Genomic DNA, 26,594 nt, shown 5'->3' with positions numbered 1-26,594 from the left:
GGTTCAAATTGACTACTAAATGCAACATGAAAATACAATTAAGCCACCAAGTAAAAAAAAAGTGCAATTAGGTCACTGAACACTCCAAATGTATGCAATTTCACCTGATAGCATGTCACAATTTATTTATTTATAAAATATTTTAATAATTTTTTAATTAAAAAAAACTGTTATAAAAAAAATACCGCCAGGGGTGGCCGCCGGCCAGGCCACTCCCCTCCTTCGTCGACCTGTCTTCATCCCCTGTTAGAGACGAAGACAAGGAGTCTTAGTCAGAGATGGCGTCTCCAAGTTGGAGATGAAGAACCAACAAGAGACAAAAGGAGGGGAAGGGGGTGGCCAGCAACGCCATCTCCGACGAAGACCCTTGTTTTCGTCTCCCGTCGACGAAGGAGGGGTGGTCGGTAACTTTTTTTTAATTAAAAATTATTATAATTTTTAAATAAAACTTAACTAAAATTGCATACATTTGGAGTGTTTAATGGCTTATTTGCACTTCTTTTTTTCTAAGCCAATCATGAATGACCCTATTCGGGGTTCACTTCATTCTACATTTCGCTCAGTAAACTAAGGCAAAAACTTGTGTGAGACCGTCTCACCATGAGTCGGGTCGGGTCGGGTTAAGATGAAAATGTAACACTTATATGCACAAATGCCATACTTATATGCTCAAATGTAATACTAATCATGAATAAAACTTTTGTTACTTATTAGGGTAAATGTAATACTTTTAAGGGAAAATACAATACTTTTACATTTCGATTTAAAAGTATTACTTTTTTTCTCAAAAGTATTATATTTGCCCTTATAAGTGAGAGTCACTTGTCAATATTCTTTATTATGAAAAATGTATTACTTTTTCTCTTATAAGTAACAAAAATTGTATTTTTGATTAGTGTTATATTTGAGCATATAAGTGTGAGATTTGCACATATAAGTATGACATTTGCATGGTGCTTTGACCCGACCCGACTCGTCTCACGAATAAAGATCCGTGAGACGGTCTCACACAAGTGTGACCCGTAAACTAATTGCACTTTCAAGTTACATTCAGTGATTTTTATTCTCTTAAATTCAGTTCAAATTACATTGTTTGACCCTTGCTCAAGAGAAAGGATAATCTAAACAGAACAATAAAAACTCTCAAGCAATCAAACACAAGTTATCATATAAATCATAAAATGGTCCTCCACGTGCTATTAAGTTTTTAAATATTTGATTAATGACACGTTTGACCAAAAGAATATTGACAAAGATCATAGTCCACATGACATTATAGACCATGAATTGAAACAACAAGGTACAAAATTTTATAATACAAAACATAAAAAATCACAACACAAAACACATAGCATAACATTATGAACCCAACTAGATTGAAAATGTACAGAATTCATGTTTGGTGATGGAAGAAGGAATGGAGGTTCATCATCTCGAGCCAAACAGCTCATCTGGCCGGATATTTGAAGTGGAATTGTCGATGAGATCTGCCCGGAAAGTTTCTTTCTTCTGCCACTCCTCCCATTTCTCAGCCAGGCCGTCGCCTTCTAGCATCCGTACAACTTCAGACATCTTGGGGCGCTCCAATGGCGAGTTTTGTGTGCAGAGAAGAGCTACCTGGATTAGCTGCTCCACTTCCTCTTCAACAAAGCCTCCTTGAAGATCTGTGTCCACTAATGTCTCATATTTCTTGTCCTTTAGCAGCTCTTTCACCTGAAATTCTCGAAAAAGTTATAGTTCTGCAAAGGCGTTCCATCTCAGCTAAAAGTTTTTTGGTGAATGGTTGCTTACCCAGTCGAGCAGCATAGCATCATCATCGTTGGCAAGGCGGGCAAGATCAAAGGCCATCTGCCCGGATATGATCTCCAGAAGCATAACTCCATACCCAAACACATCTGTTTTATCTGACAATTTACCTGTTGAGAGATATTCAGGAGCTATGTGCCCGATTGTACCGCGAACAGCGGTGGTTACATGAATATCATTGTAATCCATGTACTTCGCGAGCCCAAAGTTGCCCACCACGGCTTCATACTCCTCGTCCAGCAAGATATTCGCAGCTTTCGCATCACGATGAATAATCTTCGGGTCGCAATGGTCATGCAAATACGCCAACCCTCTTGCAGCTCCAAGAGAAATGCGCTTCCTCTTTGCCCAATCGAGTGGTGTATCTGAGTCTCTTCGCTCTACACCGACATGAACACAACTTCCTGATATTAAGCTAAAATATAAAAGGCTTCGTTCTATTCTCAAGCAAGAACTTGAACTAAATTTAGTATAAAAAAAGAGTTCATAATGCAGCTAAATTTAGTGAACGATAAAAAGAAAGAAGAAATGTTATGCAAAATAGAGTTTCGTTCTGCCCCGTCTGTCTTTCTTGAGTACCTAAATTCATTTAGAGGATATCGTTGTCTGAATCCCGATAATGAAAAAATTCTTAGTGTGTTCCATGTATACTAACTGCAGGAACAGAGAATATTCTGGAACGAGAAGAAGTACCTCTTAAGTGTGATGCAAGGCTTCCATTTGCCATGTACGGGTAAACAAGCAACCGCTCTGTTGGTGTCATGCAAAAGCCAAGTAAACGGAGAAGGTTTCTATGCACTAACATACTGATCAGTTCAACCTCGATCTGGAATTGCATCTCCCCGCCTTGAGTGCGTTCCTCTTTTCGTCTCTTAACTGCAACTAAAGAGCCATCAGCCAAACGCCCTTTGTAAACCTTACCAAATCCACCTCTTCCAAGGATGTTGCTATTGCTGAAATTGTCTGTCGCAATTTCCAGTTCGCGCAAGGAGAATTTCTTAAGCTGTCCAAAATGAACTTCGGAGTCTTCTTCAGCTGCAAAATAAGTAACAAGAGAGAACAAAGTAAAATAACCGCTTAGAATTATGAACTTTTTTTACATTGATAGCATTTAACGTTCTAACAGGGAACATCAAAGTAGACTTCAGGTTTCCTTCGCCGCCACCAAGCAAGCAAAATTGCAGGACCTGCAAACAGAAGAGCAGCACCTGCAGCAACTCCTCCCGTTATGGCCCAGGTGGCACTGTTCCCTCCTGCAATATTAATCGAGTTTTCATAAAATTTTATGCTTTCTCTTTGGGAGAGTTACAATGGCCACCGAAATTCTAAACTTAATGCAGTTCTAAAATGTAACATGAGGTGGTTTTCACAAAACGGGAAAATCACTGCAGATCCTAGAGAGTAAAGCAAAACAAATCAGCATATCAGACTACAGGAAACAGTTGGCAGTAGAAAGAGAAATGATTTTGACAAACCTGAAGAAGAAGAGGGTGTTGGAGAAAATGGAGGAGGCGGGGAAACCAGAGGAGCTCGCAATTCTGGATTATTTTGAAAACTGAGATGTAGCAGCTTAGCCATCAAGAATTATGAAACAAAGAATAGTGAAATTGAGAGGGGAAAAGAATACGCCAGACAAACCTGATAGGAGTGAAAAGTGAGAAGGAACCATTCGCTGGGATTTTATACTTATGTCCATTCAATGTGTTGTTGTTGAGCCTCCTTCAAAATTTCCCGAAAGAAAGAAGGTATTAGGATCCACAAAACAATCACAGGGCCAGGACTGAGCTAATTACATACTTCTTGGTGCACACTTTCTCTTTAGGTAGTTAAAACATCGATCACCACTTAGACTCTAGTCTACGGCAATATCAGAAGATTTCAAGTTCAATTTTTTATGCACTGCAAACCACTTCGCTAGAAAAGGATCAGCAGCAGTGTGAGCACGAGAGAAATGCAAAATCAATACCTCAAGGATACCCCATCACCATGGTTGAACCATAATGGTGAAATGTTGATCAAATGGTACATGACTGATTGCTCAATTTTCGGTCTTTGAAGACTAAAACTTCACTATTAACGGCACTATACTCAGCTTAAGTACATGCCAAAGTTTACCCCCCAAAGTTTCATGTATCCAAGATTACCGTAGAAAACTAAAAATATAACCCAACTTGTACACATAATTCAGCACTCCACATTATCTTCTATTCAGGTATATGTCACTAGAGTAAAAAAATTTATAAAATCAAAGCAAAGGCAGGGAGATAAAACTCATACAGGAAACACAGTTTCTGAAGCTTGCCCAAGGAATCGGGGATGGAACCACTCAAGTGGTTCATGTAAAGATCCAAGCTGACCAAGTTTGTTAAGTTCCCGAGTTCATTAGGAGTTATTCCACTTATATTTTTGCTGTAAAGTTCCCTGCAAACGTAACACAGTAGAAGCAATTTAGCACGAAAATCTGCAGAAGAAACAGCATTTACACTTCAACTTACACACTCCCAATCCCCACGAAAAAAACATGTACAAATTTCCCAAGTTTAAGTAATCCGGATAACACCATCAGCATCAATCTTCTTCAAGTTGAAGCAATCACGAAACGAACCATCTCGTGAACCATATCAACACACAAAAGAATAACTCACAAGTACTGCAAATTTGAAAGCAGATCAAGGTGTGGAACCAGTTGCCCCGTCAAATTCGCATAATCACTAGAAGCAAGCAGTAACCAAAAATGACTATTAGCAATCACACCAAAGCAGAAACTGAGAAAACCAAATTGATCATAAGAGCAGCCTACACTCTAGTAACACTGTTGTCTGGACTGCATGTAACGTGAAACCAAGTGCAGGGATTAACAAGGGTTGAATCACAGCTCTGCAGAACATTGTTGGGATCATCCAAATTGATTTTCAAAGCATTCAATGTGTCTCCTGTAAGACATAAACTAGCAAATTAAACAAAGTATAACTGTTAAGATAAACCAGAACAAGAATAGAACAATAAAAAAAGACAAGATTTACGTGGTTCGAGCAAATCTATTCTTTTATTAATTGTGTGATAGATATTTATAAATAACCCTACATATACATTAATACATATGAGGCATACACAACAATAATCAATCTAGTTTGCCTTTCCCTTGTTCATGAGAGAAAACAGTGACAATTATTCATAATCTTTAAACAAATCATGAAAAGGAAACTGAAAGAGCACACCTTCGGCGTTGCCGGAGACTAATGGCAGCTGAAGAAACGGCGATAATAAGCAGAAAAGAAGAGTCCAACCCGATACCCAATTCATCCTTCTCTGCTAAAATCCCTGATTTCCCTCCATCAGCTCCGATAACTCTTCAAACGAGCTAGTATACCCATGATTCTGAAGAGCAGAAGTACGGAACCGAAGAAAAAGATGTCAAAAACAGGAAGTATTCTGAAATAGTGAGAGATTTATACTAAAATATGAGTATGGCTTAGTATGTACGAGTATTTGTTTGGTGATTTTTACGGCCTGCATGAGACAATGACAAAAGTAGTCCTTTCAAATCATCAAGTCGACACTGATTGTTGACGACTTCACCAGTACATTAAAGATTATCACTGAGAATAGCGCATTCAATCAGGTATAAATGAGTCGAACCGAGCTTGAGTTCAATAAATAATAAATAGACTTGAATTTAAGTTTGAGCTCGAGCTTGAAAATTAAAGCTCAAGCTCAACTCGATTATGAAACGAGTCGACTCAAGCTCGAGCAAAGTTTTGATCGAGCCGTTGGCGCCCGCTGGCGCATTCGAGCCCTTTTTTTTCGTTAGAACTCATTTTTGATTTCTTTTTCCTTATTCTTTCTCCCTCCTCTCTAAGATTAATTTAAAATGCATAGCCGATGGGGATGCCATAAGATTAATTTAAATTCAATTCAAATTACATCGTTTGGCTCTTGCTTGAGAGAAAGACTAATCTAAACAGAACAATCAAAACGCTAAAACAATTGAACACAATTTATTATATAAATCATAAAAAGGTCCTCGACATGCTATAAAGTTTTAAAATATTTAATTAATAACGGGATCGACCGAAAAGGTATATATTGACAATTATCAAGAATCATGATTCACACTTGCACACACTCCGGCATTCACCCACCCATTTTGGACATTTATATACTTTTCCGTAATATATTATATGTGTTTCAAAATGATTGAGATTGATTACCCTAGAGATAGCATCAAACCGGTTTGGAACGGATAGGGTAATATTCATTTGTGTTTGACATATAGAAGTTCGAGAATGACTAAACGTCTAAACGAGTTGATACCTTACCCGTTGCCCATAAATCAATCTTTATTCCATGGATCATAGTGCACATATATATGTGAATTATAAATAAAAAGTAAATTATTTGAAATTACATGATTTTTGATATATATTATCAAATAATATATATTCAATAAACAAATAATATACTTTTAGTATATTAAAAACGTATATTGCATTCATAGTCCACGTAATTATGTGGACCATGGTTCATACAATAATTTAGCCCCATAAATTTGTGATGGGGTACAATCACTACAAGAAATTTCACATTTCGTGACAACAGAAGTTGTCACCAAAAGTATCGATTTTGGTCACTATTGAAATTAGTGACCAATTTTTGAAGTCGTCACTTATGGTCACTATATCCCCGTCACTATTGTAGTAGTGACGACTTCTGAGAAGTCGTCACAATTACTCAAGACTTTTGTGACAGTGTTTACGTAACTAAAAGTAGTATTTGAGTGATAACAATAGTGGTCACAATAAATGTACAATTTGTTACCAAATATGTTATTACAAAAAATTGATTTAGTGACAACTAAAGTCGTTGCAATTAATTATGTTATTGTGACAACACTTTAGTCACAATAGTTGTATTTATTTGTGAGAATTGTTCTTTACACAAAAATGATTTAATTATAATTTTTTTTTTCAAAATCATGTCATAATTAAATGCACATAATTTAAAATTATTTTTTTTCAAAATCATGTCATAATTAAATGCACATAATTTAAAATTATTTTTTTTGAAAATCATGTCATAATTAAATGTTTTAATTTAATTATTATCTGAAATAAAATAATTCATTCAATAAATGTTACTCGTCAAATTAATATGTAAGAAATACAACAGAATCCAAATAAAAACTTTTTAAAATAAAATGTCTTGATTATTCTTCACTTGAGGTAGTTGATGGAGATGCATTGCTTAGCCTATTTCGAAGCCTTGATTGCTTGCTAATTGAGTAAAAATTTGATTGATTTTGCTGCTTGTGCGATTTCTTTAAATTTTGCAACTTCTTCTTCTAAATTCTTTTCACGCTTCTTTGAAGTTTATATTTCTGCTTGAAGAAGAATCTTCTCTTGGGCCTTTGAAGTTATCCCCTTAGTTCATAGCTTGACTTTCTTTTTAATACCAAATCAAAGTGCTCAACAAGTGGTAGAGGTGCAACTGGAATCTCTTCTTTATTGTTCTCTCCCTCTCCTTGAAGTTTATTCTGCAATTAAGATAAATATTACTAATTGAGTAAGAGATATCACAAAGTTTATATGACTATAATTTTCATTTCAAAATTTCCTCTCCACTTGGAACAGACCAAGTTCAAAGAATTGAAGATTAAATTTTAAACGCAAAAAATTAAAAAATTACATCACTTGTGCACCCAATAACATGTTCTTTTACTCTAAGTGCAGTGTTTGATGTTTCAACTATTATGTTGAGTTGTTGATTATAAACCTCATTATTTTGAGGCTCGCCCACCCACATAAGAATTATGCTTATCAGTTGAACTTTTTAACGATCTCAGTCTTTTAAGATTGACCATTCTACACATAAATAAATAAATTAAAAAATTTGAGTTATTGATAAAGCAAGATTAATATGTATAGATTAATAAATCAAAATATATATTCCATACCGAAAATAATAGCAAATGAATTTTCAAAGTGTAAATAGACACACACATACTTCAACACGCAAAACTTTTAAAAAAATTTAAACGTGTAATACATAGTTACATACAATCATGTGAAGTAAGATGACATATATATTTAAAAAAAAATGAGGCGCCGCCACTATTCTTTTATCATTTTTTTTTTTGCTTACATGATCATTTATTTATTAGCAAAGCCCCAAGTCCAACCCAAAAACCTTCATCAAAATCATTACCAAGACCAAAAGCAAACATATGCATACGCAGGGGAGTGGGTTCTACAACATATGAAATACTAGTCTAATATACAATGGGTTAATTACCTTCCGAGTATGCTGATTTTGACCCAAGGAGTTCCAAGAATACAATTGGGAAGGTGCTTGACTTTTGGTTGCCTTTGATTTGGAGTGCCATCCTCTTGATTTCACCATGATCACCTATCAAGAAGGCTTTTCGTTGCCAAGGAGTCAGATGAGCAGTGAGGGAGAGACGAGCCGAGGGTTTTTACTACCGTGAGTGAATGGACTGTGATGAGATCTTTCTTTTTATCATTGACTTTCCAAATATACTAAAAAGTTACTAAGGAAATAATACATAACAATATGGAATATTTGACTATAATTAATATTTTAAATAATTAATTTTTTTGGTAATGTACATAAATAACCAAAAAAACTAAACTAAACTTGTTCAATAATACATTGTAACCGAGTAGTACTGTGTGGGTGAAATTGTTACCTAATCAACCAAACTAATACTTTGATTGTTTCAATTAATTGGTCAATTTAATCAATATTTTATTATGTATAATATTTTTTATATTATATATTTGATACAACCATCTTGTACAAAAATTGTACTAAGAGGATGACTCTTAATGTGCAAATAATTGACTAATGTGGTTAGGAGTAATAATTCAATTAATTTGATTAATTTTGACTCAAACTAATTGAATTTTTATTTTGAGAAATTGTTACCTAGCTAATCAAACAAAGTAAATTATACTTTAACGAATTCGAATAATTGGTCCATAACAAAAATTTTATTATATATATTTTATATTATATTATATATTTGATACAACTATTTGTCCACAAAAGAAGCATCCAAAAAAATTGATACGACAAATTAGTAAAACAAGTGATAGTGAACTTTTCTGTCACATAAGAACATTTAAAAATGAGTGATTATAAAATTTATTTTCAAAATTACATGCATTTTAAGAGGCACTAACTACTTGCATTTTAAGTGATCACAAGTCAATGATCTTGTGATCTAATGGCATGAAGTGTCTTTCTCAAATGGGAGGTTATGAGTTCTAGGCTTAGTGGGGGTGGTGAGTGGTGACTTTGGGGGTGGTCACAAAAATGACAATATTAGTAACAACAATATTTTGTTCTCACAATTGTTTCTCATTTCTAATAATGGTACTAACCAATTGTATTTTTATTGACAAAAAACGTTGTCACAAATAGTATAAACAATAGTGACCAACAACTATTTGTCACAAAAAGTACAAAAATTTGTGTCAACATTATATTTTGTCACAATTATATTCGTTCCCGCCATAATTATAATGGCGCCAAAATGCACATACATTTAGTGACAATAAATAGTGACAACGTATATTACGACACTATTGTTCTAGTAATAGTGACAACTTATTCGTAACAAATACTTACTTGTCACAATTACCATATTATCTGTGACGAAAAAAAAGTTATCACAATTATCCCACACAATAGTGTCGAATTATTTTTTTGGTCACAAAAAGAGTATTACTTGTGACTAAATTACGATGTGTCACAAAAAAATTGTCACTAAATATCTTCATTCTTGTAGTGAATATTTGCTTTAGATATGGGACAGTGATCCCTGGATTTGGTCTGCTACACAATCTAATTAAAGTCCATACAATTCAAGAACTGGGCTAGTGATCCATCAATGCTACTATAATAAGAAATATTATGAAATGAAGCCCATTCATTATCTCGATGAATATAATATAGGGAACTTTGGTCCAATGGATCCAATCCCAATCTTTAGCTATCTTTCATTTCTTGACTAAATCTCAATATTTAAATGAATAAATACAGAGAAGTTTGGCAACAATGTTGCAGTACGTGTGCACCTCCATCAAATGAAACTCATTTATTTGAAGTGAAAGGAAATATATGAGGGAATTATAGATTATAACTAAAATTTTAATTTCTTAGTAATTCTATTCATGCAAACCAAACACTGAAAATTCCTACTGACTCTATCATATCAACCTGTAGTTGAAGCACAAAGAATCAATACTGGCCCCACTAAGGTTCGATCTCATAACCTTCCATATGAGAAAGTTACTACATTTCATTTGAACGTGCTTGACAACACCCGTAAATTTCTGATTAAATAGTAAGAGCATAAAGTCATGTCATCCACACTAAGATGCTTCTTTTTTTTTTTGGGCTTTGTGATAACAGTGCTATATATGGAAATGGAAGTCATGTGAGTGTAAGAGCAATAGGAAAGGCAAGTGGATGGCTGGCAAAAGCATGCAGTAACTTCTACTGCAAGTAAAAATCATGCAAAATTTTGTGCACCCCAACCCCATTCAATTATTATGTTCACGTACATTCGTCCCCAAAAAGAAGAATAAAGAAGATGATAAAGAGATTAAGCACCCATCATCATCATCATCATCATGACCTGAAAACCCATTATTATCCACTTCTTGAAAATCTGTCGTTCTCAACAACCTAGCTTGCAAATAATTGCTTCCAACCCATATTTCCATTATCCATTTGCTGAATTGAAATATCTTTTGGTTGCATGAAGCTTAGGTAGTCTTCCATTATGGGACAACTTGGGACAGCTGCACATTCATCCTTCAATTCCCCTTTAATTTTATCCCTTTCCCAATTAGACCCACACTTTTTTCTCGAGATAGAAAAATACTGTACACTTTCATTTTCTATTTCAATTCAATTTTTTTACTTTCTGCTTACTTGATCGGTTGGCTTATTCTGATTCATATATCCCCAAAAAAAAAATAGTTTAATAATTTTTATTACTTTAATTTCTCCTTTTTATCAATGAAATCATGACACAGTGGTGAAATTTTTATACCATGGAAGTCCATGGGTTAGTTTCCTTTTGTTGAGAAAGGCATCCACCTCCTTCTCCTTTTGGACCAACCTCGCACTAAATGTTTACTTTAATTTGAATTTCTTTTTTAAATGTAAGGTCAAATTTAGAAGGCCGAGAAATTCTATGATACTTAATTTATGATATGATATGATGCTCATATTATCTTTAAGATGATTGAGTATGTACTAGTATTGTATAAGTAATCGAGAAAATATGATATCGTGATTATGAAATTCTATGATGTTGATCAAATGTTAATTATGTTTGTCTTTTATCACAATTTGTGAGATGTGGTACCAAAATTTTAATCCCTTGCACCTTAGGATTTGTCCACCAATTTATTACCTATGATATATATATTCTTTTAGGTATAAATGTCATTGAATATTTGAATGTTGTTTCATTTTTGGTTGGTTGTGTTGAGTCCATATGCGTATGGGAAGCAATCAATAACAAGCCAGCAGGATATGATGATGATGATGATGATCAAGTTCACTTCCCAACCACTACCAAATTTAATAAAAGATAAGTAATAATCACTAAACTTTTCTTTGGTTTCCATTCACACCAGTAACTAATCATCACTAGCTGAGAGTGTATTGTGTGCACGTACCAGATAAATTTCTTGATAATCAGCATTCATTATTCGAGGCTGTACAAGCTAAGGTTATGTAGTGTGCACAGAATAAACCCCATATACAAATCATGCTCGATCTATCACTTGATCACTCCTTTTTGTGCAGTGTACTGTATTAATCGATACTCTAGACTTTTTTCTAATAATAAATAAATGTGATGGAGACTAATAAACAAATATAATTTTGATGATTTTACCTCAAATTTCTTCCTTGGCCATGTGATATGTACATTGCCTGCGCACACCTAATTAACGTACGGCATCTCTTACATTTCAAGCTCAAAATTATATTTTTCCATGTTCTCACCTAATTAAAGACTGACACTATTAGTTAATTTATATAACTAAACAACTACATGATTGATTTACCTGGCTGGATTCAACAGAGAAAAATATCATAGAATTCTTTTTTTCAAAAATTTCTTCAATTCTTTGGATTACCTAACATCCTATTGAATTTTGTTGACGAATATTTATTAGTATTTTAACAGATGTGAGTCATAATAAAATTCAGTCCAATAATAGTCTAGGTTGTACTAAGTTACTGAGATTTGGATATATTGAGTGGTTAAAATTAGAGTTCTCCGCCTAATTCTTAGTCTGCCTCACTGTAAATATAGGTGTTGAACCCTATAGTTCAGTTGAGGAGAAATTTTGTGTTGTTAGTCACCTCAATGTTTGTGTATAATTATAGTTAAACCATATAAGACTAAGTACCAAGGAGTGTATAAGGTGGAAAGAATATTTGATTTTTTAGAAGGATATGAGAATTGGTGCATGCAAATCATTTTCCATTTATAATATGGTTGAATGACATATGGTCCTCTCACTCATCTAAACATTCACCCTCTCTATAATCTCTGAGTTTTATCATGATTTATATCCTCCAGATGTTTTGTCGGGTCAGAACATGGGACTTTTAGAGTTGGGGATTCAACATTTTGGGAGAAGAAGAAAAAACAAAAGAAAAAAAAAAAGTCAAATAAACACTTAAACTTTATACGAGAAAATAAACACCACCCAGACGGCGGAATTGTCGCACTTCTTGGACTGATGTTTTGTATATTGTTGTCGACAACTATATAAAATACAATACATTGGCATTTGAATATTTGATGTCGACATACTACGTGGTGGGGTCCCATGATTAAATTTTGGGTTTTGATTGGGAGATTTTTGGAATGACTTATCAATCAAGAATGGAATGCTTTACGGGTCATTAGTACTGTGATAATGACTTTCACGAGATTCGTGGTAGAGATTATAATTAGCTTTGTTTAGTTTAATGACTTTAATATTTGTGATTACTAGGTATACCCACCACCTTAAATTGAGATCACTATGAATCAATGATGATGAGGACAAGTTTGGATAAGATCCTTGTAAATGTTTGGAAAGCTAACATGCAATGTGGAGCAACATGGAATCACACAAGACTTCTTTTGAAAACGAGTATGAATGGAAATTAAATCGTTAACATATATAAGTTGAAATAAATGCGCCAATGTGGTATGGTGGCACGGAATGATTCTTCTATATGGGAGTTATTTGTTTGACTCTTTGTGCTTTAATAGGTTGAGAAAGCAGTTATAAACAGATATTACATGGTATTTTTTACCTCTTTTTTTTGTTTCTATAAATATGACACTCTAGCTACCAGTATATTGAGGATTTAGAATTTATATTGTCTGTCTTTATTTGCTTTAACTTGTACACACCAACCAGTTGATGGATGTATTAAACTAATAAAATAAAAATTATTAGTTAATCTAATTCTTTAATTAATAATAATATCTACGAATCATACTCTACAAAATATGATTTAATTTCCAGAAAAATAAATAAACAAAAGAAAAAACACCCTGGCAATTAATAAACTATAATTTTATCGTTTTGGATAAATTATTCTTTATTTTTTAATCCATGATTTGACGATACTATTTGTTTATTTAACATTTAATATATGGCCTGCCGATCCGATCCACAAGAGGTGGGATGTGATATACTCTAAACGAAAATCCTAAAACATGGGAACCACTCTGATCTATGGCCTTAATTATTATTAAATTTTATTTTATTTGATTTTCTTTTTCATATGGCATCTTGTATTCTCTTGACCCTTTACAAGAGTGAATCTTTGACTTATTTGATGTAATTTATTGTCACATACTAACTTTAGTTTTACAATCATGAAATTACTTATTTATAAGTCATCAATTGATTCATGGCACAAGTAGTAATATGGAGTAGAAAATGAGTTATACAGTGTACTTATACTCAAGCCTATGGCCAGAGTCATGATGGCTCATGACGATTAGGCTTAACATAACGCGTTTTAGTTAGTGAATACGATTAACTGATTAGTCGACGATGTATGCATGAAAATCAATCAAATAGTGTGACAAGTGTAATGTGTCACGTCAGCTCGGCTTAGTCTAGACTACTTGGTGCAAGTGGACCGTGCTCAAACTTATAGATCACATATGATATTTTTTTCATTTAATATTCATTTACGTACCAAACAAATTGCCGTAAATATAAATACTCCGTATGTCGGAGGTTGGCCTATGATTAATATGTTGAATACGGCTCGGCTCGGCACGTACCGGTTGGAGCCGAACTAAATAAGCCGATTTCAACTGCAAATTAATGTTATATTTATAGTGATGAGTAATAATGTTGGATTGTTATATATACTTAATAGGCAAGTATAAATGAAAGCTTGGAATCTTCAATCATGCCAACCTTGATTCAATGCAGAACGTACTGTTCCATTGTCTCAATATATATATCAAGCTAGTGGCATATACTTATCCGTGACTCCAATTCAAGAGGATAAAATTAAAATTTTGTCTAATGTGATTAAGAATTGGAGGAACGAGGTAGATTTCTCCATATGCGTGAAGAGAAATTGCCAAAATGTGCAATGGATTGGGAAGCAGAGCCTATAGGTAAGTAACACTTTTGCGAATATGGTTATTGCAAGAGACTTTTTAAGATGTAAATTGAACGAGGTTATCTTTGATTATATTCATGTTTCAAAGATTAAAAAAAAAAATTAATCTGGCAATACTTTACCCTTTAATTCGGTCGGTGCAAACGAGGATTAGTCTTAGTATGGTACAGGTTTAAAGGTGTATTTTACAGTTAAAACCTGTTCAGGACAGCTCGTGACATTAGAGAAAAAAATATTAAAAAAAATGCAAATGAATTAATTAACTAAGCAAGTGAAAAGGGAGGAGCGTAGAAGAGCGTTGTGATAGATGGAGTGAAGCATCCAACGTGGACGGCGCCGAAAATCGGCGGGGAAAGCCAGCTCGGCGGCAGCTACTTAGTTCAGCGCATAATCACGGGAGACCCATCCAATGAACCACTGATTCATTGCATGCAAGTGGAGTGTACACTGACAATCCACTCAATGTACATGCTGCCAATAGACAATTTGCTTATGATTCCACTTACCAACCCCAAATGTCTCTTACGCATTTTTTTAAAAACAAGCCTCATACGTATATACTACTCCATACATCAAAATTGGAATAATAATGTCCAAAAAAAAAAAAAAGCCTGAGTAGCTAAATATAATTTTCATATTAAAAAGTCATGAGCAGATTTACTCAGTGGTCAGTGCACACTTATAAAAAATTAAATTATACTTTTTAACTAAATCTGATACATAAAATGGGTCGGTGTGAGTATAACATTACATATTATTTTTATACATGGCTGTCACCCAAACAGTATTTAAACCACTTTGAATTTAGCTGAGGACCAGAAAGAGAATCTCTTGATTAATTTCACTGTTTTTTTTCTGCATTTGTTTAACAGTAATACGACTTTGTTGCAGTTGTCCCTCACGGGTCGCTACAAAACAACATCTGTGTTCTTTCGCCCATTTTGAGGTTTCCCACACACTGTTATAATAAGACCTCATCGTCTTCCCAGAAACCATATTCATATTTTTATTTTTTGTATATTCAGAGAGGTCATCAATGGCCTCCTCTGTTTCTTTCCCCTGTTTTATCCACCTTCTTCTCTTCATTTCCTGTAATTTTATCTCGGGTTGGGCTCAGAATGTCCCGATTTTTGCCTGCGATGTTGACGGGAATCCGGGGCTGAAGAATCTGAGCTTCTGTGATTCGTCGTTGGATGTGAAAACGAGGGTGGATGATCTGGTGAAGAGGTTGACATTGTCGGAGAAGATAACGTTCTTGGTGAATAAAGCCGGGAGTGTTAGCCGGCTGGGGATTCCGCAGTATGAGTGGTGGTCGGAGGCGTTACATGGCGTGTCTTATGTCGGCCCCGGCGTCAAGTTCACTAGTCTCGTCCCCGGCGCCACCAGCTTCCCCGCGCCTATTCTCACCGCCGCCTCGTTCAATGAGACCTTGTTTGAAACCATCGGAAAGGTACAATTTAGTACAATTGCATATTTATTCAGGTCAACTTTACTTAAGTTGCATAGTTGATTTGATAACCGGGATGAACTATTGACTTTTTTAGTTTAAGCTGAATTCAATAACTAAGTCTTTTAGTTAATTTGATCAGACTGTTAATTTGTTGTGTTATTTAGAATTTACTCCCTCTAAAGCCCTTAGACAGGGTTTGGGAACTTAAAATTAGTTTGACCTAAGGTGAATAAAATTTGCACATTTATTTACATTTGTTGTGCCATGCAGGTGGTGTCTACGGAGGCGCGAGCAATGCACAATGTTGGTTTAGCCGGGCTAACGTATTGGTCGCCGACGATGAACATCTTCCGGGACCCAAGATGGGGGAGAGCTCAGGAAACTCCGGGCGAAGACCCGACGCTTACCGGCAAATATGCGGCCGGATATGTGAGAGGCCTGCAACAGAGGGATGACGGTGACAAGGAGAAGCTCAAAGTGGCGTCTTGCTGCAAACACTACACTGCTTATGATGTGGACAATTGGAAAGGGATTCAGAGATACACTTTCAATGCAGTGGTAGGTGTTCCTTCATTGTGTTTCTGTACATTATATGTTCTCAATTAGCAGAAGGTAAGGGAAAACATGTTTTTTTTTTTTTCTGTGTTGTGTGATGGGTTAGGTGACACAACAAGACATGGATGACACCTTCCAACCTCCGTTCGAGGCGTGTATTCGCGAAGGAAACGTTGCGAGTGTGATGTGTTCTTACAACCAGGTTAATGGCAAGCCAACCTGTGGTGATCCTGACCTTTTGGCTGGGGTGATTAGAGGCAAATGGGGCTTAAATGGGTAATAATTTGCTGCATTTATAAATTACTAACGAGGATTGCCAAAAAGGTCTAGATTGTCTATAACTGATTGAGTCAAATTAAGAAGACCAGTAGGACGTTCTCAGTGATAGTTGAGCCTGAGGGTGTGTGCATCATAGCCGACACAGGACTACAAATAAGTAAACTAGTCGAAGTTATTCATAATTGAGTATGGATGGCAACGGGGCGGGGGCGAGAAGTATACTCTCCGTCCCCGTCCCCGTTCCCGTTCCCATTCCCGGAGTGAAATTGAAAATAGTCCTCATCCCTGTCCCCAGTCAATTTTTAGTCAAAATCTTAAATTAGTGTAATTTTGATTATATATATATAATTTATTTTTCTTTTGAGGAAATAATTTATTATTTATTATTATTTTTAAATATAATAATTATTTGGGTGGGGCGGTTATCTCCATCTCCGTCCCCATCCCAAACGAGAAATTACATACATTCTCTGTTTCTGTCCACGTTCTTTGAAAGTTTCTCTATCCTCGTTCTTGTCGAGGCGGAGATCAGGGATCCCCGTCGGGGACGGATCAAATTGACATCCCTATAACTGACTGAGTCAAACCAATAAAGGTCAATAGGCTGCTGTCAGTAGAAGTTGAACCTATGGGTGTGCACATCTTAACCGACTTTAAGGAGATAAACAAATCTAGGTTGTCCATAGCTGACCGGTTCAAACCAATAAAGTCAATAGACAACTACCAATGGGCAATAGGAGTTAACTTGTAATAATGTGATTACCAAGTTAATGACCAACTTGACCAGGGTTGTAATGTAGTAATAACTATTTAGCCATTTTAAACTTACATTTGGTCTGCACAAATGATTCAGATACATTGTCACAGACTGTGACTCATTTGATGTGATTTTCAATGCCCAACACTACACCAAAACACCAGAGGAGACTGCAGCTCTAGGGCTGAATGCAGGTAAGACCATTTTTAATGTTTAAAGAACAATGTTGTTACTTTCAAAAAAAAGAACAATGTTGTTAAACCTTAAACTTCTGTGCATTCCTAACATTTGGTGATGGCTTAACGTAACAGGGGTGGATCTTAACTGTGGGACATTTTTGGGCAAAAACACACAAGGGGCAGTGGACAAAGGCCTTGTGAAGGAATCCGAAATCGACAGAGCTGTATCAAACAATTTTGCCACTCTGATGAGACTAGGATTCTTTGATGGTGATCCCAGGAAGCAACTATATGGGAATCTTGGTCCCAAAGATGTATGCACCCAAGATAACCAAGAACTCGCCCGCGAAGCTGCAAGACAAGGCATTGTGTTGCTAAAAAACACTGCAGGCTCACTGCCTTTATCCCCCACTGCTATAAAATCCTTAGCTGTAATTGGCCCCAATGGGAATGTGACCAAAACCATGCTCAGCAACTATGAAGGTATAGTGTTTTTTTTTGCATAATCGAATATTACCCCAACGTTTTTGCTTATAAAGTACGAAATTCACAGGTGTCCCGTGTAAGGTCACAAGTCCTTTACAAGGCCTATCAGCCATAGCTGCAACAAGTTACTCACCAGGTTGTGACAACATAGCCTGTGGCACGGCCCTAGTCGATGATGCAACGAAAATTGCATCCGCAGCTGATGCTGTCGTGTTGGTGATGGGATCTGACCAATCCATCGAGAGGGAATCGTTGGACAGAACGACCATCACCCTTCCAGGACAGCAATCTGTTTTAGTATCTGCGGTTGCAAAGGCTGCTAAGGGACCTGTCATTCTAGTCATAATGTCTGCAGGTGGCATGGACGTAACGTTTGCAGTGAATGATCCCAAAGTGACAAGCATTCTTTGGGTTGGATTCCCCGGTGAGGCGGGTGGATCAGCCATTGCAGATGTGATTTGTGGGTCATATAATCCAAGTGAGAATCCAATCTGAATTCCATTTCCAAGAAAATGCATAAAAGTTTCTTGATTTTGAAGTATTTTTTTTCTTTTGAGTACTACTGACTCTATTACAATATATTATCTGTTCATAACTACTTTCCCAACCTATTAAAGCTGATAAATTGTTTTTTTTTTTGTTTTTGTTAAGGTGGGAGGCTACCAATGACATGGTACCCACAATCCTATGCAGACAGTGTCAACATGACAGACATGAGAATGAGGCCTGATCCTAAGACAGGCTACCCTGGCAGGACTTACAGGTTCTACACCGGCCCGACTGTTTTCAAATTCGGATATGGCTTGAGCTACTCCACCTTCAAGCACAACCTAGTACGTGGCGCCCCCGAGACACTCTCCCTCCCTCTTGAGGAAGGCCACGTCTGTCGAACCTCAGAATGTAAATCCATCGAGGCCGTAGACCACACCTGCAGCAATGCAGCATTTGACATTCATCTCAATGTCAAGAATGTGGGGCAAATGAGTGGAAGCCACACAGTTCTATTGTTCTCGTCGCCTCCCCGGGTTCACAATGCACCCCAGAAACACCTGCTGGGGTTCCAGAAGGTGCATTTGAGCCCAAATCAAGAAGGGATTGTGAGGTTCAGTGTGGATGTCTGCAAGCATTTGAGTGTAGTTGATGAGGCTGGCAATAGAAAAGTTGCCCTGGGACATCATGTGCTTCACATAGGAGATTTGGAACATTCTTTAACTGTAACAATCTGAGTCTGTCATCATCAGTCACAAACGTTCTTTTCGAAAATCGAAGGAACAAATAAAAGGAATATATTCAATTGATACCAATTGTTACAAAGTTTGTAACTTTGTATGTTCTCCCAGATATCAAATTTGTTCAGAAAACATGCAGGTTTTTGAAAGTGAAATGGACAGCAAAATGTTTTGAAAATTTTGAACCTCATCTGCTTCAGGTTAGGAGACTCAAGCACACAAATATCTTAAAAAGTTCTTGTTAAGATGATTTAATAAAATGGACCAAACCAACATTCCAGTATCTCATAGAACAGCCTTGCACTTTCTTTTTTGGTTTTTACTTTCAGGGCTTGAGATAAGTTCATGGCTTCACCATTTTGAGCTAAGAAATTTCTAGGCAGATACCTTGTAACCTTTCTGTAAGCCAGAAATCAAAATTAGTCACAAAATGAAAAATATACAAGTTTTAGCCTTCTCAAAAAACTCATAGCTGAGAATAGTATACATTAGTCAATTGAAATTTAAAAATCAAATGACAGAGCATATTGAAACTAGTATGTTTAGATAAATTTTCATCCCTCAATTCAATGCATCAATTTTATAACTTTTGTTGACAATTACTAAGCAAGTGAATGAATATCTAGCAAATGTTCACAAGTGAAAAATAAGAAACATCATTTGCCTAAATCATACTGACCCTACTTCCACCATATCCAACTAAGCAACCATTGCATTTAGTCAACTTTATCACTCTAAAAATATCTTGCTTACAAAAGGCAAAATCTCTTATCCTGGGACCACATCCTGACAAAACAATATTTTTGGACAAGTAAATCACACCAAAAATATCTTAAATTATCTAAATATTGCATAAATTTTTTCATCCATTTTAGACAGGTCTCTAATGTATATCATTCCCGAGATTAATTAGTCTGATGCATGACTTTATAAACTCATTTGTTTCTCTCCCAACAACCACAGCCGGCAGCAATGGCCATGCCCAAAGAGCACAAAATCAGTGGAGACACCGCCCCTGCCGCCGCCGTGGCTTCAGCGGCCACGGCGCGTGCAGGCGGCGGCTGGTGTCCGGAGGATGATGGTATAAAGATTGTCTTGCCCGGAAAGGCTAAAGATTCCTCCACAAAGGAAGATGTAAATGCTCATATACACACTGTTCTCTATGGCCCTGGTGCGAAGAGAAGACTCCCAGTTTTCGTCGAGTTTTGCCCGGAGAATTGAAATCAAATCAGACCTGAATTCTAAGGGAAACATATATGTTCTTAATTGCTTTCCAAATGGACTACAAAGTGCATTCAATTCTTTGCCAGCAGTCTTATAGAGAAGCTTATCGAATGTACTGAGTTTTTGATTGAGATTATGCTGCAAACTTCATTTCTGAGACTGCAAATCTTGGAAAGGAAAATACTACTTTAATTTGTGAAATCTTAAATTAACCGAACGGGAAGAAACATTAGAAATGATCATTATCATCAATGTTTTCTTTTCGGCGTCCACTATAAAGAGTTGCAATCAATGAAATGAAGCTTTACTTAGTTTCCTAAGATCCCATAATCTTTTTGAATGTGTGGATTTGAAGGTCTGTTACCAGTTTTAAGTTTTAACCCATTCATAAAAATGGCCTAATCGTGAACTTGATTTCTTGATTAGTTACTTTGAATGAAGGGTTAAGTTTTGCTTTAAACAATTTTGATGTTGAAGCTTTAGTCATTGGAATAGAGAAGGAGTTTGGCCTAAAGTGATGGAGGAGCAAACAATGTTGATGGATTGGAGTGTGTTAAATCAGTTATCAATGGTTGACTTGTCATTCGAGTTTTTCAACCCCAGATCAATTTTGGTATAGTCTTTGAGAATCGCAAAGTTTGTTCCAACCGCTATGTATTCTCTCACGAAACAAAATCCTCTCTATACACATGTTAGCACGCACTATACTCTCAGTTTATCTATAAATGCAATATTTAAATTGAACATTGAAAAAGAAGTCATACTAGTGTACATTTTCAAATAATAATGGTAGATTTTCTCTTTATCCAAAGGAAAAACAATTTGGGTTGACAATTGTAAATTTTGACAATTGTTTCACTCAAATGTCACCCAATGAATCATACATTTTGTGAGTGACACTAAATGGTGGGTAAATGTTGATTTTTTTTAAAAAAAAAATTAAATTTGAAATTAAAGGAGTTTTATATATACAAATTTCGCATAAAATCCAACTCACCCTTTATATTCATCCATTATGAATCGGGATAGGGGTAGGTTAAAAAAGTATAGGAATCATCACTAGATAAGTTGATGGATGTAGTTATATGATCCACCACGTCTCATTCTATCCTACATGCTGGACAATAAATCATTTATAGAAAGTCACAATTACTCTATTTAGAAAATAATTAAATGTAATCCAACAATTTAAAACGATTACCAAGTGAATTGCTAATGCTATACTAATGCTATACCCAAAAAAGGAAAAAATGTAAACATATACTTAACATATCAACATTACATATTTTTTTTCCATACGTGGCTGTCACCCAAACATTATTTAAACCCCTTTGAATTTAGCTGAGGACCATACAGAGATACTCTTGATTAATTTCACTGTTTTTTTTTTCTGCATTAGTTTAACAGTAATACGCCCATTTTGTATGTTCAAAGAGGTCATCAATGGCCTCCTCTGTTTCTTTCCCCTGTTTTATCCACCTTCTTCTCTTCATTTCCTGCCGTTTTATCTTGGGTTCGGCTAAGAATGTCCCGATTTTTGCCTGCGATGTTGAGGAGAATCCGGGGCTGAAGAATCTGAGCTTCTGTGATTCCTCGTTGGATGTGAAAACGAGGGTGGATGATCTGGTGAAGAGGTTGACATTGTCGGAAAAGATAACGTTCTTGGTGAACAAAGGCGGCGGTGTTAGCAGGCTGGGGATTCCTCAGTATGAGTGGTCGTCGGAGGCGTTACATGGCGTCTCTGATTTCGGCCGCGGCGTCAAGTTCACCAGACTCGTCCCCGGCGCCACCAGCTTCCCCGCGCCTATTCTCACCGCCGCCTCCTTCAATGAGACCTTGTTTGAAACCATTGGAAAGGTACACAATCTAGTACAATTGCATATTTATTCAAGTCAACTTTAGTTAAGTTGCACAGTTGATTTGATGACCACAGTGGGGATAAACTATTGACTTTCTTAGTTTGAACTGAATTCAGTAACTAAATCCTTCAATTAAGGTTGTTAATTTGTTGTGTGATTCAGAATTTACTCCCTCCAAATCCCTTAGACAAGGTTGTTAAGCTGGAACGTAGTGTGTGAATAAAATTTGCACATTTATTAGCATTTGTTGTGGCATGCAGGTGGTGTCTACGGAGGCGCGAGCAATGCACAATGTTGGTTTAGCCGGGCTGACGTATTGGTCGCCGACGATGAACATCCTCCGGGACCCAAGATGGGGGAGAGCTCAGGAGACTCCGGGCGAAGACCCGACGCTTACCGGCAAATATGCGGCCGGATATGTGAGAGGCCTGCAACAGAGGGATGACGGTGACAAGGAGAAGCTCAAAGTGGCGTCTTGTTGCAAACACTATACTGCTTATGATGTGGACCATTGGAAAGGGGTTAAGAGATACACTTTCAATGCAGTGGTAATTAAGTGTTCGTTCGTTTTGTTATGTTGTGTTTCTGTAGGGTTATATGTTCCTAGCAAAAGTTAAGGAAAAACATGTTTTTTATTTTTCTTTGTTTTGTGATGGGTTAGGTGACAAAACAAGACATGGATGACACATTCCAACCTCCATTCGAGGCGTGTGTTCGCGAAGGAAACGTTGCGAGTGTGATGTGTTCTTACAACCAGGTTAATGGCAAGCCAACCTGTGGTGATCCTGACCTTCTGGCTGGGGTGATCAGAGGCAAATGGGGCTTAAATGGGTAATAATTTGCAACATTTATGAGCCTAGTAATAACTATTTTTTTCTTCAAAAAAAAAAAAAAGTAATAACTATTTTTGAGTGACATGGAAACCCACAGTCATTACTCCGGTGTGCACACCACAATCAGTCTGGGCTGTTTATAGCTGACCCGCACTAAGAAGATCAATAGGCACTCCAACACCACAACTGGCCTAGATTGTCCAAATATAGTAGTTGCTCCCGCTGCGCTGGGAGTTGAATTTGTAACCTTGTGGTTACCGAATTAATAGATTGACTAGTGACCAACTTAACTAGGATTGCCCACTTTAGCCGGCCAACAAAAGTTGTCCACAGCTGATCTGCTCAAACCAAGAAAGCTATTAAGTTGTTCATGCTGGGAGTTGAATTTATAATTTTGTAATTACTAACTCAATGACTTGATCATTTTGGTTGGGTTTGTCCCTAACAATAACTATTTAGGCGATATAGACTTACACTTAGTTTGCACAAATATTTCAGATACATTGTTACAGACTGCGACTCACTTGATCTGATTTTCAATGCCCAACACTACACCAAAACACCAGAGGAGACTGCAGCTCTAGGGCTGAATTCAGGTGAGACCATTTTTAATGTTTAAAGAACAATGTTGTTTAATCTTAAACCTCCGTGCATTCCCAACATTTTGTGATGGCTTAATCTGACAGGGGTGGACCTTAACTGTGGAACATTTTTGGGCAAAAACACACAAGGGGCAGTGGACAAAGGCCTTGTAAAAGAATCCGAAATCGACAGAGCTGTATCAAACAATTTTGCCACTCTGATGAGACTAGGATTCTTTGATGGCGATCCCACGAAGCAACTATATGGGAATCTTGGTCCCAAAGATGTATGCACCCAAGATAACCAAGAACTCGCCCGGGAAGCTGCAAGACAAGGCATTGTGTTGCTGAAAAACACTAAAGGCTCACTTCCTTTATCCCCCAAGGCCATAAAATCCTTAGCTCTAATTGGCCCCAATGGGAATGTGACCGATACCATGCTTAGCAACTATAAAGGTATAGTTTTTTCTCGCATAATAATCTCATTGCATAAATCGAATATTACCTCAACGTTTTCACTTATAAAGTACGGAATTCACAGGTATCCCATGTAAGGTCACAAGTCCTTTACAAGGCCTAGCAGCCATAGTTGCAGCAACTTACTCACCAGGCTGTGACAACATAGCTTGTGGCACGGCCCTAGTTGATGATGTAACGAAAATTGCAGCCACGGCTGATGCTGTCGTGTTGGTGATGGGATCTGACCAATCCATCGAGAGGGAATCGTTGGATAGGACGAGCATCACCCTTCCAGGACAGCAATCTGTTTTAGTATCCGCGGTTGCAAAGGCTGCCAAGGGACCTGTCATTCTAGTCATAATGTCTGCAGGTGGCATGGACGTAACGTTTGCAGTGAATGATCCCAAAGTGACAAGCATTCTTTGGGTTGGATTCCCCGGTGAGGCGGGTGGATTAGCCATTGCAGATGTGATTTTTGGATCATATAATCCAAGTGAGAATCCAATCTGAATTCCATTCCCAAGAAAATCCATAAAAGTTTCTTGATTTTGAAGTTTTGAACTATGAAAATGACATGATTTCTTTATTTGTTTTTGTTAAGGTGGGAAGCTACCAATGACATGGTACCCACAATCCTATGTAGACAGTGTCAAAATGACAGACATGAGAATGAGGCCTGATCCTAAGACAGGCTACCCTGGCAGGTCTTACAGGTTCTACACCGGCCCAACTGTCTTCAAATTCGGATATGGCTTGAGCTACTCCACCTTCAAGCACAACCTAGTACGTGGCGCCCCCGAGACACTCTCCCTCCCTCTCGAGGAAGGTCATGTCTGTCGAACCTCAAAATGCAAGTCCATCGAGGTCGCAAACCACACCTGCAACAATAATGCAGAATTTGACATTCATCTCAGTGTCAAGAATGTGGGGCAGATGAGTGGAAGCCACACAGTTCTTTTGTTCTCGTCGCCTCCCCGGGTTCACAATGCACCCCAGAAACACCTGTTAGGGTTCCAGAAGGTGCATTTGAGCCCTAATCAAGAAGGGACTTTGAGGTTCAATGTGGATCTCTGCAAGCATTTGAGTGTAGTTGATGAGGTTGGGAATAGGAAAGTTGCCCTGGGACATCATGTGCTTCACGTAGGAGATTTGGAACATTCTTTGATTGTAACAATATAATTTTAGTCTGTCATCATCAATCATAAACGTTCTTTTCAAAGAAAGGAACAAATAAAAGGAATATATTAAACTGATACCAATTGTTACAAAGTTTGTAACTTTGTATGTTCTTCCAGTCTTCAAATTTGTTCAGAAAACATGGTTTTTGAAAGTGAAATGGACAGCAAAATGTTTTGAAAGTTTTGAACTGTCAAATGAATTCATCAAGTCCCAGGTTCTTCCTAGGAATAGGAGTAAATTCGATGTCTCCTAGGATATTCTTGCTGCCTATTTGACGGCTGAGATCAATCTTGCTGACACCAGAATAAATCTCCTCCAAGCAATCATTGCATTTATTCAACTTTATCACTCCAAAAATATCTTACCCACAAAAAACGAAATCTCTCATTCTGGTACCATACTTGGACCAGATAGGATTTGCGAATGTGTAAATCACACCAAAAATATCTTAAATTATCTAAATATTACATAAATTTTTTCCATCCAATTTAGACACGTCTCCAATGTATATCACTCTCGAGATTAATTAGTGTGACGCATGACTTTATAAACTCATTTGTTTCTGTCTCGTAACAACCACAGCCAAATGGCCATGCCCAAGGAGCACAAAACTGCAAAAACTATCAATGGAGACACCGCCGCCGTCGCCGTGGCTCGTGCAGGCGGCGGCTGGTGTCCGGAGGATGATGGTATCAAGATTGTCTTGCCCGGAAAGGCTAAAGCTTCCGCCACAAAGGAAGAAGTAAATGCTCATATACAGACTGTTCTCTATGGCCCTGGTGCGAAGAGAAGATTCCCAGTTTTCGTTGAGTTTTGCCCGGAGAATTGAAATCAGATCATACCTGAATTCTAAGGGAAACATATAAGTTCTTAATTGCTTTCTAAATTAACTACAAAGTGCATTCAATTCTTTGCCAGCAGTCATATAGAGAAGCTTATTATCGTATGTACTGAGTTTTTGATTGAGATTATCTTGGAAATTCTTGTTTGTTTTGGTCTGTTAAAAGCAAGATGTCCATGAT

The 26,594-nt window shown here is 36.8% G+C and overlaps 3 protein-coding genes across 4 annotated transcripts; 2 read left to right on the top strand and 1 right to left on the bottom strand.

Annotated features, from left to right (window-relative positions):
• Positions 1 to 1,170: 1,170 nt before the first annotated feature.
• On the bottom strand, positions 1,171 to 5,243 carry LOC116032591 (BRASSINOSTEROID INSENSITIVE 1-associated receptor kinase 1-like). Of its 2 annotated transcripts, none has more exons than XM_031275236.1 (10): positions 5,025 to 5,243; positions 4,607 to 4,739; positions 4,452 to 4,517; positions 4,084 to 4,227; positions 3,445 to 3,525; positions 3,282 to 3,361; positions 2,931 to 3,059; positions 2,500 to 2,841; positions 1,792 to 2,210; positions 1,171 to 1,713 (listed from the first exon to the last, which is right to left on the bottom strand). In XM_031275236.1, the coding sequence occupies exons 1-10, from the start codon at positions 5,107 to 5,109 to the stop codon at positions 1,429 to 1,431; spliced, it is 1,764 nt and encodes a 587-aa protein (XP_031131096.1). In that variant the 5' UTR covers positions 5,110 to 5,243; the 3' UTR covers positions 1,171 to 1,428. The 2 variants fall into 2 exon arrangements, with proteins under 2 accessions (XP_031131096.1, XP_031131097.1); XM_031275237.1 differs by having other exon boundaries at positions 1,792 to 2,186.
• Positions 5,244 to 15,502: 10,259 nt separating this feature from the next.
• On the top strand, positions 15,503 to 19,518 carry LOC116032106 (beta-xylosidase/alpha-L-arabinofuranosidase 2-like). The gene is made up of 7 exons (XM_031274507.1): positions 15,503 to 15,952; positions 16,223 to 16,510; positions 16,614 to 16,783; positions 17,640 to 17,737; positions 17,855 to 18,205; positions 18,276 to 18,686; positions 18,860 to 19,518. Exons 1-7 carry the CDS (start codon positions 15,539 to 15,541, stop codon positions 19,432 to 19,434), a joined length of 2,307 nt encoding a protein of 768 aa, XP_031130367.1. The 5' UTR covers positions 15,503 to 15,538; the 3' UTR covers positions 19,435 to 19,518.
• Positions 19,519 to 22,241: 2,723 nt separating this feature from the next.
• On the top strand, positions 22,242 to 25,572 carry LOC116032107 (beta-xylosidase/alpha-L-arabinofuranosidase 2-like). Its single transcript, XM_031274509.1, has 7 exons — positions 22,242 to 22,518; positions 22,781 to 23,068; positions 23,182 to 23,351; positions 23,852 to 23,949; positions 24,040 to 24,390; positions 24,476 to 24,886; positions 24,995 to 25,572. The coding sequence occupies exons 2-7, from the start codon at positions 22,805 to 22,807 to the stop codon at positions 25,570 to 25,572; spliced, it is 1,872 nt and encodes a 623-aa protein (XP_031130369.1). The 5' UTR covers positions 22,242 to 22,518; positions 22,781 to 22,804.
• The last annotated feature ends 1,022 nt before the right edge of the window (positions 25,573 to 26,594 follow it).

Source organism: Ipomoea triloba, chromosome 10, assembly GCF_003576645.1.
Source record: "Ipomoea triloba cultivar NCNSP0323 chromosome 10, ASM357664v1".
Lineage (NCBI taxonomy): Eukaryota > Viridiplantae > Streptophyta > Magnoliopsida > Solanales > Convolvulaceae > Ipomoea > Ipomoea triloba.
Note: the sequence above shows the minus strand (reverse complement) of the source record. Positions and strands in the feature narration are given on the sequence as shown.